The sequence below is a fragment of the Denticeps clupeoides genome, unplaced genomic scaffold, assembly GCF_900700375.1.
Source record: "Denticeps clupeoides unplaced genomic scaffold, fDenClu1.1, whole genome shotgun sequence".
In the NCBI taxonomy this organism is placed as follows: Eukaryota; Metazoa; Chordata; class Actinopteri; order Clupeiformes; family Denticipitidae; genus Denticeps; species Denticeps clupeoides.
Window position 1 is genome coordinate 442,852 of NW_021629982.1, and position 14,569 is coordinate 457,420.

Consider the following 14,569-nt stretch of genomic DNA (forward strand, 5'->3'; position numbering starts at 1 on the left):
ATTGAAGTGTCCTGATGATTAGTCACGTGCTACTGGTTCTTTGGGTTAGTTTTTGGCCATTTTCTGTTTAATAATGAAGACTTCTCTGTACAATGTCCAGCATTTGCACCTCCTCTTTCCTTCACCTTTTTGGCATGACAATTGCCCTCAGAATTTTTTCTACACCCCTGGATTTGCCTCTTGGTTTTCTTGCATGCTTAAAATGCTCTTTTACTTTATTGAACACATGCTTTAACATCCAGTATTTTTATATGAAAACGTGCTTTGTGTTGATTGCAAGTGAGTTAGCGGGACATCGCATGGGAGCAGTCACGTGACCACGCCCAGCACCGCTATGGCGGAGGACGGTCATGTCGCGGATGGCGCAGTCCCTCTGCCTGTCCCCGTCTGTCCCCCGCGAGATTCCCGCAGCTCGGCCGGAATGGATCTGGCGACTCTGCCGAAGGAGGTGCGGGACCAGCTGGCGGAGCTGGAGCTGGAGCTGTCGGAGGGTGAGAGCATCCATCTCCCAGCATCAGCATCACCGCGGCGGCACCGGCCTGTTCGCTGCTTTACACCGTGCGCCGCTGGTCGTGTACGATGCGTCGTGTTTTTCATTTATTTTGGTGCATTTTATTTCATACGTGCCGGCGAAACTGCATGTCTGTCTGTTGCGCAAGCGCGGTGCTACGATGGGATGCAAACTGGTTTCATCTGGTAAATATTGGTAGTCCACATTTATCTCGATTACCACAGACAATATGAAAAATACCATATCACACACACACTGGCAGCCATATGCATCTGAACTGTGTGTGTGATATGGTTTGTTTTCTGCTGTTGGGAGTAGAGAGAGAGAGATTACCAAGATCTCCTACTAATGTAGGTCACCGAGCATTCTGCTCATTACCCAGAATTCACAGCCTCTCATCCCTTCCTCATCACTGCTATCTCCACAGTCACCAGACTGTTCACACTCACAGCTCCAGCATGGTGGACCTGCCATCTGTGACTGCCACCTTCGAGAAACCTCACCCAGAACTCCTTGATGCAGAACTCCTTTTTAAAATTTACATTGACACTCCAGAGCGATTTACAATCAGTAGTTACAGGGAAATAATGGTAGAAAGTGGGGTTTGTGACTTTGTGGTCCTAGGTGAATGTGTTACCCAGGGTGCTACAACCCTGTAAATTTACTCAAATTTAACCATGTAAATTTCCCATGTCTCACTTGTATAGAGCTCTTAATTTGTAGAAAGTTTCATTATGGTCGTTTCTAATAGACTTTTTGCTTATAAAAGACTCATGGCATTAGCAAAATCTGTCTCGGATGAACTATGGGACATTCAAGTCACTTGGTGTGATTATCGTCTGCTTGTGTTATCAGGCCTTGTTCTCCCTGCACAAGGAAATAGATTTCTTGCTTGTTGCATGTTGCACAGATGACTGTAGTTGAACTTCCGGTGCAATTAGTGACATGTTACTATCAAAATTGTGTGTGTGTATATATTTTTTAAATTGTAGATATGTCCGTCTTAGTAAAACAGTTGTGTTTGTGACATGTTCTTGACCTTGGCTTCTTCATGAATGGCTTGCTTTGCCTTGTGAACATTTTAGCATTCTTTGCTTCACAGGTGACATAACTCAAAAAGGATATGAAAAGAAACGAGGGAAGCTGCTGGCACCATACATCATTCAAAGTATGTTTTTATTCTTCTGTAAGATTATTTCTATGCATATGTCTGTCCATGTGACATGGATTGTGTAAACTATGCGTATCTAACTCACACTAAGATGACCTTTCCACAGATGAAGTCCCACCTCTACAAAGTGGGGGGGGGGCTGCCCCCACACCGAGTTCTTCTGGGTCTTCCACCTCTCATCACCGTCACTCACACTGCCCACGGCGGAGTGGAGGCACCAGAGATGAGCGCTACAGATCTGGTAGGACTCTTACAATGAAACTAATAAAACCTCATCACATCTGCTTTGAATGTTAAGCACACTTTCCCTTAGTGCAAAATCTATCTATTATTGTATATTAAATTGTGAATGAGCTGATATCAGCCAAATATAGAGGTATTGAAAATGTAACTTTATTTAAAAAATTAAGTATTTTTACATTGGGATTATGGCTATTTGCATTTCTTGATCCAAAATGAGGGTATGATGCTGATTACACATAGTTTCAAATTCACCACAAGTTGCATTTTTGACCTCTAACATGTTTGTAAGCACCAAGTGTTGCTGTTGGTTAAATGTTGTAATGTCCTGTGTTGAACACTGGGTGGCGCATGTAATTGTATCAGGTATAAAGGTAGCAAACTCAATGTTTGACCCAGAAGGGGCAAAGGGTTACGCAACACCAAAAGAGCAACACTTTGCTGTGCTGCTTCCTACTGAGCTTTCTGGTGATAATTGTTATGTTCTGTATTGGAATAAATGGACATCTTTGTATTCAACATGAAGATTCGACTAATTGCGTACAATATACAGTAACCAAAGTCAACTAGGTTAAGTACAGCATCGTTACCATCAAGCGCATCAGCCAGGCCATGCCGGCGTCAGTCACCTCAGTAGTTCGGTGTTAGACCAAACTCCTTTAATATTAGTCAAAAACCCTCAGCAATTCGGACTTTAGTAAACAAACGTCGGAGTCTTGCCTGGATGGAATTAGAATCAGCCATCATTTGGATGTGCGTGGGCCTATTGGTGATGAGGAGCTTTTTTTTGGATACCAAAATAAGCCACAGAGTAAGAAGGAACTGCACGGGGACCAATGAAAAGGTATTTGTAGCGCAAATTTTTTTATGGCCATTTCAATTGTGTGCACACATACCCAGGTATGAAAAAACCCAAGCGTTAAATCCTGCAGATTGACTGTGTAAACCAGTGGTTCTCAACCTGCGGCCCGTGATCTAACACACTTTCCACTTCTGAATGACTCGTGTGATGGTGTACTGGACATGCAACACAGAGAACGATTTGTTAAAACTGTCAGTCAAATGCAAGAAAAATTCATCTCTCGTTTTTCTGATTTTGAGAAAATAAAATATGCAGGATATTTCATCAGAGAACCATTCACTTTTCCTGTGGAAAAAATCAAGGACTTGGCTGCAACTTACGGTTTGCCTCGCCACGCGCTCGAAGATGAACTGATGGATGTTCAGGCAAGAGGACACAGCCAAACCGCGCAGCAGTCATCCTCAGTTGCAGAAATGTGGCCAAACATCTCTGGACAAAACCTCAGATTATTAAGTTCAAAAGTGCTTTCCATATTTGGATCCACATACATTTGCGAACACACATTTTCTGCAATGACGCGCATCATGTCACGTTTCCTTGCGCGTCTTACAGACTACAATTTACACAATGAAGTCACAACTTCATTGTGCTGCTACTCCTTTTGAGCCAAATTTCACCAAATTGTTCGGCTCCTGACAACATCAGGTGTCCCATTAATGGTAAGTAGAATTATACTCTCTAATGATAATAATTAGTGGTGGGCCATTATCGGCGTTAATGTGCTGCGTTAACGTGAGACTCTTATCGGGCGCTAAAAAAAATATCGCCGTTAATCTATTCACAAGTTGGGTTGGGAGCTGGGTCTATACTACGCAAGCTATTGTACCAGAGTTAAATGGTTACACTAGATTTATAAGTATATTTCATTCTTTTGTCTTTTAGTTTCTTATTTCCTAAAGACTTTGATTTTGTTTTGAGGTCTCTTGGACACGTGAGTTGTGAGAGGTGCATGGGGTTTGTGTGTAAAAAGTTATTTCTTTCATTTTAATTTATGTACATATTAGGAATATTTTGCATGTGTGTTATTTTGTGAATATTTTTTTATGGTTTTTTTTAATACTGTATATTGTAGAGAGAGGTGCAGAAAGACGCGATGTGTGACGCGATGTTCTGACGCGACCTTGCTTTTTGTACAGAATACACTTTGCACAGAAAATCTCTTGGCTGCCAGATCATCACTTGTGGTTCAAGAAACTAAATCAAAAAGTTCCACAACGCAGAAGAAGAACCGCTACACTATGATGACGTTCACCTTGATATTTTAGCGCGGATGTATACCTAGCCGAATTGCACTGTAGGGGGCGAGAACGAGTCTTCGAACTGTGAAATTACCACATCAAACGTGACGTGGTAACATGGATGCAGCTATTTAACTGAATAAACAGTTGGTAAACACAAGTACATCTTATTGAACATAATTTATTTTCATCACCAATTATCATAGTAGAACAGCTTTCTCAAGCAGTTTGTGATGCATTTTGGCCCCTGGTCTAATGCGCCACCTGGCTTGAGAAACCCATTCTCAAAGACTTACTTTTAGTCATTATTTGGGTAGCACACATATTCTGAATGCCTTCAGCAGAATTCAAATGAGCCATTTTAATCTAGATAAATGTAGATTAATCTAAAATATAGATTAATTCCAAGATTACAGTGACATTAATCTAGATTAAGAAAATTAATCTATGCCCACCTCTAATAATAATACATCTAATTGTAATAATTTTAGATGCATAATATCTGGTTATTGAGTGTTGATGACGTCATATGTAAATAATATGCGGCCCGTGAGACTTAAACTTGGACATAGTGCAGCCCACTGCAAAAAAAGGTTGAGAACCACTGGTGTAAACTGTGAACTGTGTGTTTAAATTGCCTGTTTATCTTGGAGATGCGCGACACACATGCAACTGGTCAGACTGCAATGCAAAATACTGGTATAAACAGTGTCGATCACCAACTGTCTAAATGCGCTGAAGCGCTTACTGATAAATGAGTTACTTTGACAAAGTCAGTGTTATCAAAAAATCAGTGCAAGGTTTAAGGAATGATAAACCACCGTTACAAATCACTCTGAAGGAACTGATAGGAACATGTAATGATGCAAAGTGTATTCATGAGTCTTTTTTAAGTTTATTGCCTGTTGATAAAAAGGACACACATGACATACATTAAAGCAAAATTGATATGTATCAATGAGGTTATTTCTGAAATTCAATATATATCAATGTGTCCTGAAAAATAAGAATGTTGGTATGTCTATTGTTTTACCTGAGATATTAGTTGTTGGTCAAAATGCAATGGTCATGATAATTCAAATATGGGTTCTTAAACTGTACATGAGCATGATGAAAGTGGGGATGATGTAAATCAAAATGAAAGTGTGTCTAATATTTGTAGCAAATGGTCACATAAAAGTGTTAGCAGTGGTAGATCCACTACATCTGAAGGCTGAGAGAGCTGCACTTGGCTGCAGCTTTAAAGGAAGGAACAGGAACCGCAATTAAGGAGAAGAAGGGAGCAACAGAGTGTGCTACAGACCTCTGATCAGAAAAGTTGTTCCGGAGCATCCTGCGATGGCATGAATTGGCATGGAAAAGGGAAAATGTATAACTGCTCAATCAAATGTCTTAAATTCTAAAGTAAAGGAATTCCAACCTGGATCAATGCTAACACCACATGTCTCTGCCTTTACCACCTAACAACCCATTGTTACAAGATGTGCGCAAAAGGAGAACAGAGCTGGGGCTGTAATGCTAAACATCAATGCAACCTCTCCAACATACAGCATAAAATCTATGAATCAGCTTACAATCAGCAGAACTTGTTAATCAGGCAAGAGCCAGGACGACAAGGACCTTTAATAGACCATCCTGCTAATAGTCCTCGCTCACCAGACCTACTGGCCATTACGCAAAGGCAAAATGATATTACAGCAGACCTGGTCCAACAACACCATATGTCATCATTGCCAGCAAGGGGAATTCTTGTGTTTGACAGGGACCCTCTCCAGTTTAGACCATTCATTAAAGCCTTTGAACAGCATGTGGAAAGGAAAGAGGAAGGTGTAGACTGTCTGTATTATTTGGAACAGTTCACCAGAGGACATCCACAAGAGTTGGTGCGTAGCTGTCAATATATGACACCTGAACATGGCTACACAGCGGCAAATGGCCTTTTGCAGGAACACTTTGGCAATTCATATAAAGTTGCTAACTCTTACAGGAAGAAGGCTTTGGTCTGGGCAAACAATTAAGCCTGAGGATGTGGAAGCACTGCAAGCCTACTCGTTGTTTTTATGTGCCTGTTGTAATGCTATGGGGGAACTTCAATAACCTACAGGAATTGGACATGCCTGTAAACTTGAGGACCTCAAAACTTCAATTTAAAATGAGAGTGCAATGGAGAACATCGTAAGGACTTATGACAGAGTCCACATCATTGATTTGGTCCAGCTTATTGAGCGCCATGTTAGAATCCTTTCTGACAGGATGCATGTCTTGGTGTTTCTAAAGATGTGTCTAAGGATGCAAAGGAGGGACTGTTGGATACAGAGAATGTGGTGAAAGTGAAGTGCCTTTCTTGCAAGCATGGACACTTTCTGGAGAAGTGCAAGCAGTTTGAAGTAAAGAAGCACAAAGAGAAGATTATTTTCCTGAGACAATTTGTTTTGCATGTCTACGCATCAGTCAAATGAGCAAAAACTGTGAGAGGCACTTGGCATGTAACATTTGTGTACAGTCTCATCCTACTGTGCTAGTATGGCCAGCAGCAGTCCTCTTTACAAACGTGTGGACATACAGGGGCCGGTAATGACCAGTGCGTCCTATCTACCCTTCCTGTCAAGGTAAAATCTCCAAAGGGAGTTACATCACTGAAGGCCATAACAATACCACATCTTGAGCTGACTGCAGCAGTCCTGGTTGTGAGAGTGGACTCAATGCTGAACCCTTTATCAGGGTGGTAGTAGCCTAGTGGGTAACACACTCGCCTATGAACCAGAAGACCCGGGTTTGAATCCCACTTACTACCATTGTGTCCCTGAGCAAGACACTTAACCCTGAGTTGCTCCAGGGAGACTGTCCCTGTAACTACTGATTGTAAGTCGCTCTGGATAAGGGCGTCTGATAAATGCTGTAAATGTAAATGTAAATTTATGATTGGATGATTCTGTCTTTTGGATAGATAGTACTTCAGTGTACTTTCAGTACTTCAAGAATGAGGATAAATGGTTTATCAACCATCCAAAGGGCATCAAAACCCAGACAATGGAGGCATGTGGGCTCCAAGGACAATCCAGCAGATGACGCCTTGAGTGGACTGAAGACTTGGTGGTGTAGAGGTCCCACGTTCCTTTGGAGGCCAAAGGAGGACTGGCCAATGCTACTCTGGACTAATCCTTCAGAAGAGGTCTCTACAAATGCCATAGATGTGTGTGTCTTAGTCAAGCCCACTGACCAGGCTCAAGAGGGCCATAGATTGGTTTCTCTGTTTGAAGGCCATGTTGCTGGAGAAGGTTCACTGGAAAAAAGGGCTTAAGGGTCCTGTGGAAAGGTTCATGGTAACGCCATGTAAAACCCTGGTTTTGGATGATCTGTTGAAAGCAGAGGCTGCAGTTATTAGCTATTGACAGCAGCAGCAATTCAAGAAGGAGATTGATGCATTGTCCTCTAAGAGGGCAGCAGTGAGTCGCCAGAGTAAAATATACAGGTTGAACCCGGTCCTGGTTGATAGCCTATTGAGGGTTGGCGGCAGACTGAGCAGAGGAGCAATGCCTGAAGAGCTTAAACATCCCATTATTTTCTCCAAAGAACAACACATCTCACCACTTATACTCAAACAAGCTCATCAAAGTTGAGGAATATGTAAAAGGTATCATCTTCTTTTGCTGAAAGGAAAACCTTTCTTGGCTGTTGAGCTGGTGTTAAGATTCCAGGAGAAGTTCTCCACTAGATAAACCCGGAGGAACTTTGTGTTCTTGACAATCTCCACAGAAGAACCGTTGATGTTCAGAGGAAAGTGGTCCGTCCAATCATCTCCTTTGTTTTGTCCACAGTCAGAAACAGATTGTTGACCTTACACCAGTCCTTCAGTCGTTGCACCTCCTCTCTGTATGCTGACTCATTGTTCTTGCTGATGAGACTGCTGATGATGTGGTTGGAGCTGTGCATTGCTGTACAGTCGTGGGTCAGCAGGGTGAACAGCATTGAACTGAGCACACAACTCCAGTGCTCAGTGTGGTGGTGCTGGAGATGCTGTTCCCGATCCAGACAGACTGACGTCTCTCAGTCACGACGTCCAAGATCCAGTTGCAGAGGGAGGTGTTCAGGCCCAGCATGCTCAGCTTCTCCACCAGGTGTTGCCTTAAGAATTATCTGTGCTGAATTATGTCTCTCAGTCTTTGTTGTTTAAAAAAAAAAAAAAACACAAACTACCATGGGATGTGTTCCATTGTAGTTTGTGTTCATTGTGATATGTGTGTATCCAGAAGTGTGTTGCACCTGTGTTTGAGTGCGGCAGATTTGAAAACATTGTAAATGATAGGGGTGTTGAAATTAATCGTATAATCGATGTGTGTGATATTGCATCGATGCACTGCACATCATAATGACCTTGCTTGGTGATTTTCTGGCGGCGGTATAAAAATTCTAAAAAAAAGTAGTGCCGGTAGTGACTGTGACTGCCTGATCTACAGAGTACAGCACCGCTCGGGAAGGAGTTTCATACTGTGCGGCTGTGACGTATTTTCACGTGACCAATAGAATCCAAGCGGCCGAGGGTTCTTTCTGCCACTTCAAAACACACAGAAGAAGTGGGAATTGAGCAAAAGCTGATCTTTCTCTGAGTGTCCAGAGATCTACAATACAACATTATCATCTCACCGGGAGTAGAAAACCATGTAATCACGACTACGAACTTACGGGGGAAGGAGCGCAGAGGTCTGACATGCTGGGAAGGGGGTTTTATTTATAAATGAACAATAAATACAAATAAAGTCAAAGTCAAAGTAAACTTTATTGTCATCTCTTCTATATATTGTAAAGATATACAGAGAGACGAGAAGACGTGGCTCCAGTTTACACAGTGCAACATAAAAGTAGACAATAAAAAACAGATGCGGCACATGGATTACAATATATACATTTTAGCTAAAAATTAAGTGTTAAAAAGTGACCAGTGATATTTACATGTTTACCGACTGTGCAAATAAATAACAGTAATAATAATACAGTTTGTAAATCTCGACATTTTTCTTATTCTTGGTTTCAGTGCAACATGAAGAGGTAGTCTGCATATCAGCATGTGCATATCTGCAGCAATGAGGTGTAAAGTGCAGAGGTGCAACAGAGTTAGTCCACAGTGCGAGTGTGTGTGGGGGGAAGTATGAGTGCAGGTAGTGTGTTCAGGAGCCTGATGGCTTGTGGGAAGAAGCTATCACGCATCCTGGAGGATCGAGACCTGATGCTGCGGTAGCGTCTGCCGGATGGGAGGAGTGTAAAAAGTTCATGTGATGGATGTGAGGGGTCGAGCACGATGCAGGAGGCTCTTCTGATGCAGCGCTTGTAGAAGATGTCCTGCAGTGGCGGAAGAGACGCTCCGATGATGTTACCAGCTGCTTTGATGATCCTTTGAAGCTGCCTGATATCGGCAACAGTACTGTTACCGAACCAGGCGGAGATGCAGCTGGTCAGGACACTCCCTATGGTGCCCCTGTAGAACGTGGTGAGGGTGGGAGGGGGCAGGTTGGCTCGCTTCAGCAGTCTCAGAAAGTGGAGACGCTGCTGGGCCTTTTTGGTAATGGAGGTGATGTTGGTGGTCCAGGTGAGATCGTCTGAGATGTGGACTCCCAGGAACTTGGTGTCTTTTACAGTCTCAACCGTGGAGCCGTGGATGCTGAGTGGGGTGTGTGTGGGGCGAGTTCTCCTGAAGTCGACGATCATTTCCTTTGTTTTGTCCACATTTAACGACAGGTTGTTCTCACTGCACCAGGCGGCCAGCTGCTGTACCTCATCCCTGTAAGCCGACTCATCGTTGTTACTGATGAGCCCCACCACGGTCGTGTCGTCGGCGAATTTGATGATGTGGTTCGAGCTGTGCAGGGCGGTGCAGTCGTGAAGTGGACTGAGAACGCAGCCCTGAGGAGCTCCGGTACTCAGCTTGATGGTGCTGGAAACGTTCTCGCCGATTCGGACGGACTGAGGTCTCTCTGACAGGAAGTCCAGTATCCAATTACAGAGTGAGGTACTCAGTCCCAGTTCGCTCAGTTTCACACACAGTCTCCGGGGGATGATGGTGTTGTATGCTGAACTAAAGTCTATGAACAGCAATCTAACATAAGAGTCTTTATTGTCCAAGTGTGAGAGGGAAAGGTGAAGTACAGTGGATATCGCGTCCTCAGTAGACCCGTTTGTGCGATAAGCAAACTGCAGAGGGTCCAGTGAGTGCGGGAGGTTGCTTTTCACCTGTGCCATGACAAGTCTCTCAAAGCACCTCATGGTGATGGGGGTCAGAGCGATGGGTCGGTAGTCATTCAAGCAGGAAACTGGAGATTTCTTCGGCACTGGGATGATGGTGGTGGACTTGAAGCACGCTATAAAGTGAAGTGATTGTCACATGTGATACACAGCAGCACAGCACACGGTGCACACAGTGAAATTTGTCCTCTGCATTTAACCCATCACCCTGAGTGAGCAGTGGGCATCCACGACAAGCGCCCGGGGAGCAGTGTGTGGGGACGGTGCTTTGCTCAGTGGGGACGGTGCTTTGCTGGGACGATCATCTGGCTCAGCGAAGTGTTCTTGGAAGATGTCTGTGAACACCTTGGCTAGCTGATCAGCGGCTGATCACCTTGGCTAGCTAGCTCTCAGCACACGACCAGGAATGTTGTCTGGACCTGCAGCTTTTCGTGGGTCAACCTTGGCGAGGGTTCTCCTCACATCGGCTGCAGGCAGGGTGATGGTCTGGTCGGTGATGGGAGGCATGGCTTTCGTCGTGTGCGTGTTGTTCAGTGTATCGAACCGTGCGTAGAACTTGTTCAGCTCCTCGGGTAGTGTGGCATCCCCCGTACAGCTGCTTGGTTCTGGCTTGTACTGAGTGACAGCCTGGATGCCCTGCCATAAACTGCGAGTGTCTTTTGTGTCATTAAAATGATCTTTTTTGCGTGCGCTCTTTTGTGTCATTAAAATGATCTTTTTTGCGTGCGCTCGCTTTGCTTGACGTATAGAGCGAGAGAGGTTAGCCCTCGCTGTTCTGAGGGCAGCTTTACTTCTGGACCGGAAAGCAGCATCTCTCTCTCAGCAGGCTCAGTGGCCGAAAACTATTTATGTGAAATGGGATGTTTAGTTTATTTCAGTTCAATAAAAAAAAATGAAGTCTGTAAAGAATACTGTTTTGAACTTTTGATGTCAGAATAATGTCTGGGTTGGATTTTTTTTACACTCAGCATTGCTGTTAATTGTTTATATTTGATTAAAATACATGAAATTTTTTTGTTAATCGAAAGGTATTAAACATTAAAATAAATGATTGTTCTATGAATCAGTCTATAGTTGTTATTTGTTATTTAATTTAATCTTGACAATAGAGGCCTTAAATGTAATCTTTGTATTGTTCTCTTTCAAAGTGATTGCCTGTAACCTTTTTCAAAAGAAAACGCCTAATTTCTATGCTGTGAGTTGATAAAACACTGAAAAACTGACATTTACTTATTCACAGTTGATTTGTATTACAGTAGAACAATGTCAGTTCAATTCTTTACCTTCTGTCACTTTTTGTTTTGAAAAGTTACTAGTGGTTACAGGCATGCATTTTGGAAGAGAACAATAAAAACATTTTCTGCTCATTGTAGCACATCAAAGTGTCTACACAGGAGTACGAGACCTTAACTGTTGTATTTGAAAACATCATGTGACCATGTAGAAAATGTATGGCATGCATCATGATGCATTGGTATAGAAGCACTGATAATTGTGATCAAATCAAATCAAATTGTGAGACCAGTGAAGGTTCACACCGCTAGTAAATAATCTATATGTCTCATCTCAGATGTGCATACGGAAGCGGTGCAGGCAGCACTGGCACAGCATAAAGAGGAGAAGCTGGCTCTGCCCATGCCAACCAAACGCCGCTCCACCTACATCCAGTCCCCCACTGACACACACACTCCACCAGGTAAGAATGACTGACCGAGGAACATTCTCCCAAGTGCAAGCTCCGTTTTCAGATGATGGGCCTGATTCAGATGATGTTTCTGAAAAAATATATGTTCCTAATTATTTAAAAATGGTTGATCATAATAAATGTAAGTTGTACACATAATGAATGTTCTTCGCATTATATAAAATGGTGATTATTACAACCTCAGTTTTGTGCCTGCTTGGGTGACACCAAGTCATATTCCAAAATGTGGGAATGCAAAAACAATAAAGACAGGAAAATACAAGGTGGTGGCAGTAGCCTAGTGGGTAACACACTGTCACAGGTTCAAACCCCACTTACTACCATCGTGAGCAAGACACTTACACCTGAGTGTCTCCAAGGGGACTGTCTCTGTCACTACTGATTGTAAGGCGCTCTGGAAAAGGGCGTCTGGTAATGTGACATTTATAATGATGTTACCCTCACATCTTTGCCATTTAGTTCTGAGCTCACATTTGGATGGATGTGAGGAAGCCTGTTGATATCTGATTTAATTGGAACTTTTTTGCATCTTCCTCCATTTCTTTCTCTTCAGACTCCTCCTCTTCCTCTGATGATGATGAGAGCTCAGGGGCAGGACTTCAGTCTCCTGACTCCTGGTTGGATAGTGGTCCCCAGGGCTCCACCTCCTCATCCTCCTCTTCCTCCTCTTCCAGTGCTTCCCACAGTGATCATCGTTCACCACATGCTCCCCAGACACACATGCATACACACACTCACAGCCCCGCACCACACCCTCACACACCACTTCCTCCACATTCACACTCACAGCCTGTTGCTCTGGCTGAGGCTTTTGCACATGCGCAGATAGGTTAGTATATATACCATCCACACACAAACAAACACACAAAAAAGAACAATAGGTCATGTGTAGGTGTTGGCTCCTTCTGAGGGAACTGTTAAAAAATGCTCAGTCTTTTAGTCAACTGAAACTTGACAAGGCAAAAATGAGTTTATTTAAATAATGTGCCCTGATAATGTTCTCTTACCCTCTCAGAGGTTGGAGGAGCTTGTCCAGGACAACCCCTCCTGCAGCGGGGGTCCCGCGTTGACCGACCCACCAACACACACCGGGGCCTGAGCCGTGGCCAGAGCCGCGGGAGCATGATGGAGACTGCTGATGGTAGTGTGTTTTTGTGTTTGGAGTGTGTGTTTGCGGTGTGTGTGTGAGCGAGCGAGCGGAGCTTATGTGTACATGTTGGTTTTTGATCTAATGCGTCCAATGCTTCTCTTCACTTCCCCTTTGTTCTTCTTTGCCTCTTGCCACTGTCTGTCCTACACTCTCTCTTTTCTCACACACACTCAGTCAGAAGAAGTGGGAAAGGTAACAGCTGCTCCTACAGAACCACAGAGCCCTAGCAGAGATCACTAGCATGAGTGTGTTTGATAGTCTGTGTATATGAGGGTATGTGTGATTTAGCTTGTGTGTGTAGCTGGTGCTTATTCCTTTCGTGTAGCAGTTCTCCTCTCCTGGTATATTTGTTTGTGTCATTGTAGGTGGCCATGTCAAGGAGGTGTGTCAAATGATAGGGATTTGGTGAACTGTGTGTTTGGAGTTTTGAGAGGTGTGTAACATCTAAACATCTTTGGGAAGGAAATTTGTAAAATCATTTGAAGTATGCCATATTTGCTAGATGAATTGTTAAGTTGTCCTCATGGAGTCTGTTCCACTAGTTGTGGACTTCAATACGATATGATTTAGATATGCTGCCCACAATACCAATGATATCCACGTCCTGCCGTTCGCTATTATCGCTTGTGCATATGGCCATCAGGGGACCTCATAGATATCATCTTTGGTACATGCACCTCTTTGGGGAACTCGGCTGCCACCAAACATGCAGGTATCAGTGCTTTAATTTAGGCACTGAGTGGTAAAGTGCAGTAGCAAATATGGCACAAGCTCTATGTTACATGGTGAATCTGGTCCAGTTGGCATCACCAAATGGAGTTGCATTCTTGGTTTTCTTGATCTGTCAACAGTTCATTGGATAAACAGACTCCCATATATCCTTCCTTCTTGTATCTTGTTTTATTGATTTTAAGTTGCGGAATTTACAATCAGTATAATAGTACCAGAGTGTTGCATACCAGATATTTGCACAGCTGAAAAAAATACATACTGAAAATGCATCTGTCAAACGTCCAAACACACACCTTTCCAATCCCCAAGCTTCCCAGCTCATTAAAAAATAAACTATATTATTCTGTTCAGTCAGAATCAGGCCAGAGCAGGAGCCTCAAACAATTCTGTTGATGCAAGGTATATGTATGACGGCACTGAAGTTGACACTTTGTGTGTGTGTGTGTGTGTGTGTGTGTGTGTGTGTGTGTGTGTGTGTGTGTGTGTGTGTGAAGGGGTCCCGGTCTCCAGCAGGGTCTCCACTAAGATCCAACAGCTTTTGAACACACTGAAACGGCCCAAACGCCCCCCTCTCAGTGATTTCTTCACAGATGATCAGCAGGAGATAGTTGAAGGTACTGTACCAGACACACACACACACACACACACGGAGGTTATTTCAATATTTGTATATTTTGGTTTGGCCAACATGATTATTGTCCTACAATTCACACACTGCTCAGT

The 14,569-nt window shown here is 43.4% G+C and overlaps 1 protein-coding gene across 2 annotated transcripts in view; it reads left to right on the forward strand.

Annotated features, from left to right (window-relative positions):
• The first annotated feature begins 325 nt into the window (after nucleotides 1-325).
• The window catches only part of dip2bb (disco-interacting protein 2 homolog Bb), a 35,507-nt gene continuing 21,263 nt past the window's right edge, over nucleotides 326-14,569 (forward strand). The window contains exons 1-8 of one of the 2 annotated variants that reach the window (XM_028967204.1): nucleotides 326-491; nucleotides 1,614-1,679; nucleotides 1,789-1,923; nucleotides 11,830-11,955; nucleotides 12,518-12,793; nucleotides 12,980-13,105; nucleotides 13,289-13,306; nucleotides 14,341-14,460. In XM_028967204.1, coding sequence (XP_028823037.1) covers nucleotides 335-491; nucleotides 1,614-1,679; nucleotides 1,789-1,923; nucleotides 11,830-11,955; nucleotides 12,518-12,793; nucleotides 12,980-13,105; nucleotides 13,289-13,306; nucleotides 14,341-14,460 — 1,024 coding nt within the window. In that variant the 5' untranslated portion in view covers nucleotides 326-334. The remainder of the gene's footprint in view (nucleotides 492-1,613; nucleotides 1,680-1,788; nucleotides 1,924-11,829; nucleotides 11,956-12,517; nucleotides 12,794-12,979; nucleotides 13,106-13,288; nucleotides 13,307-14,340; nucleotides 14,461-14,569) is intronic. The other variant, XM_028967205.1, reaches the window with a different exon arrangement.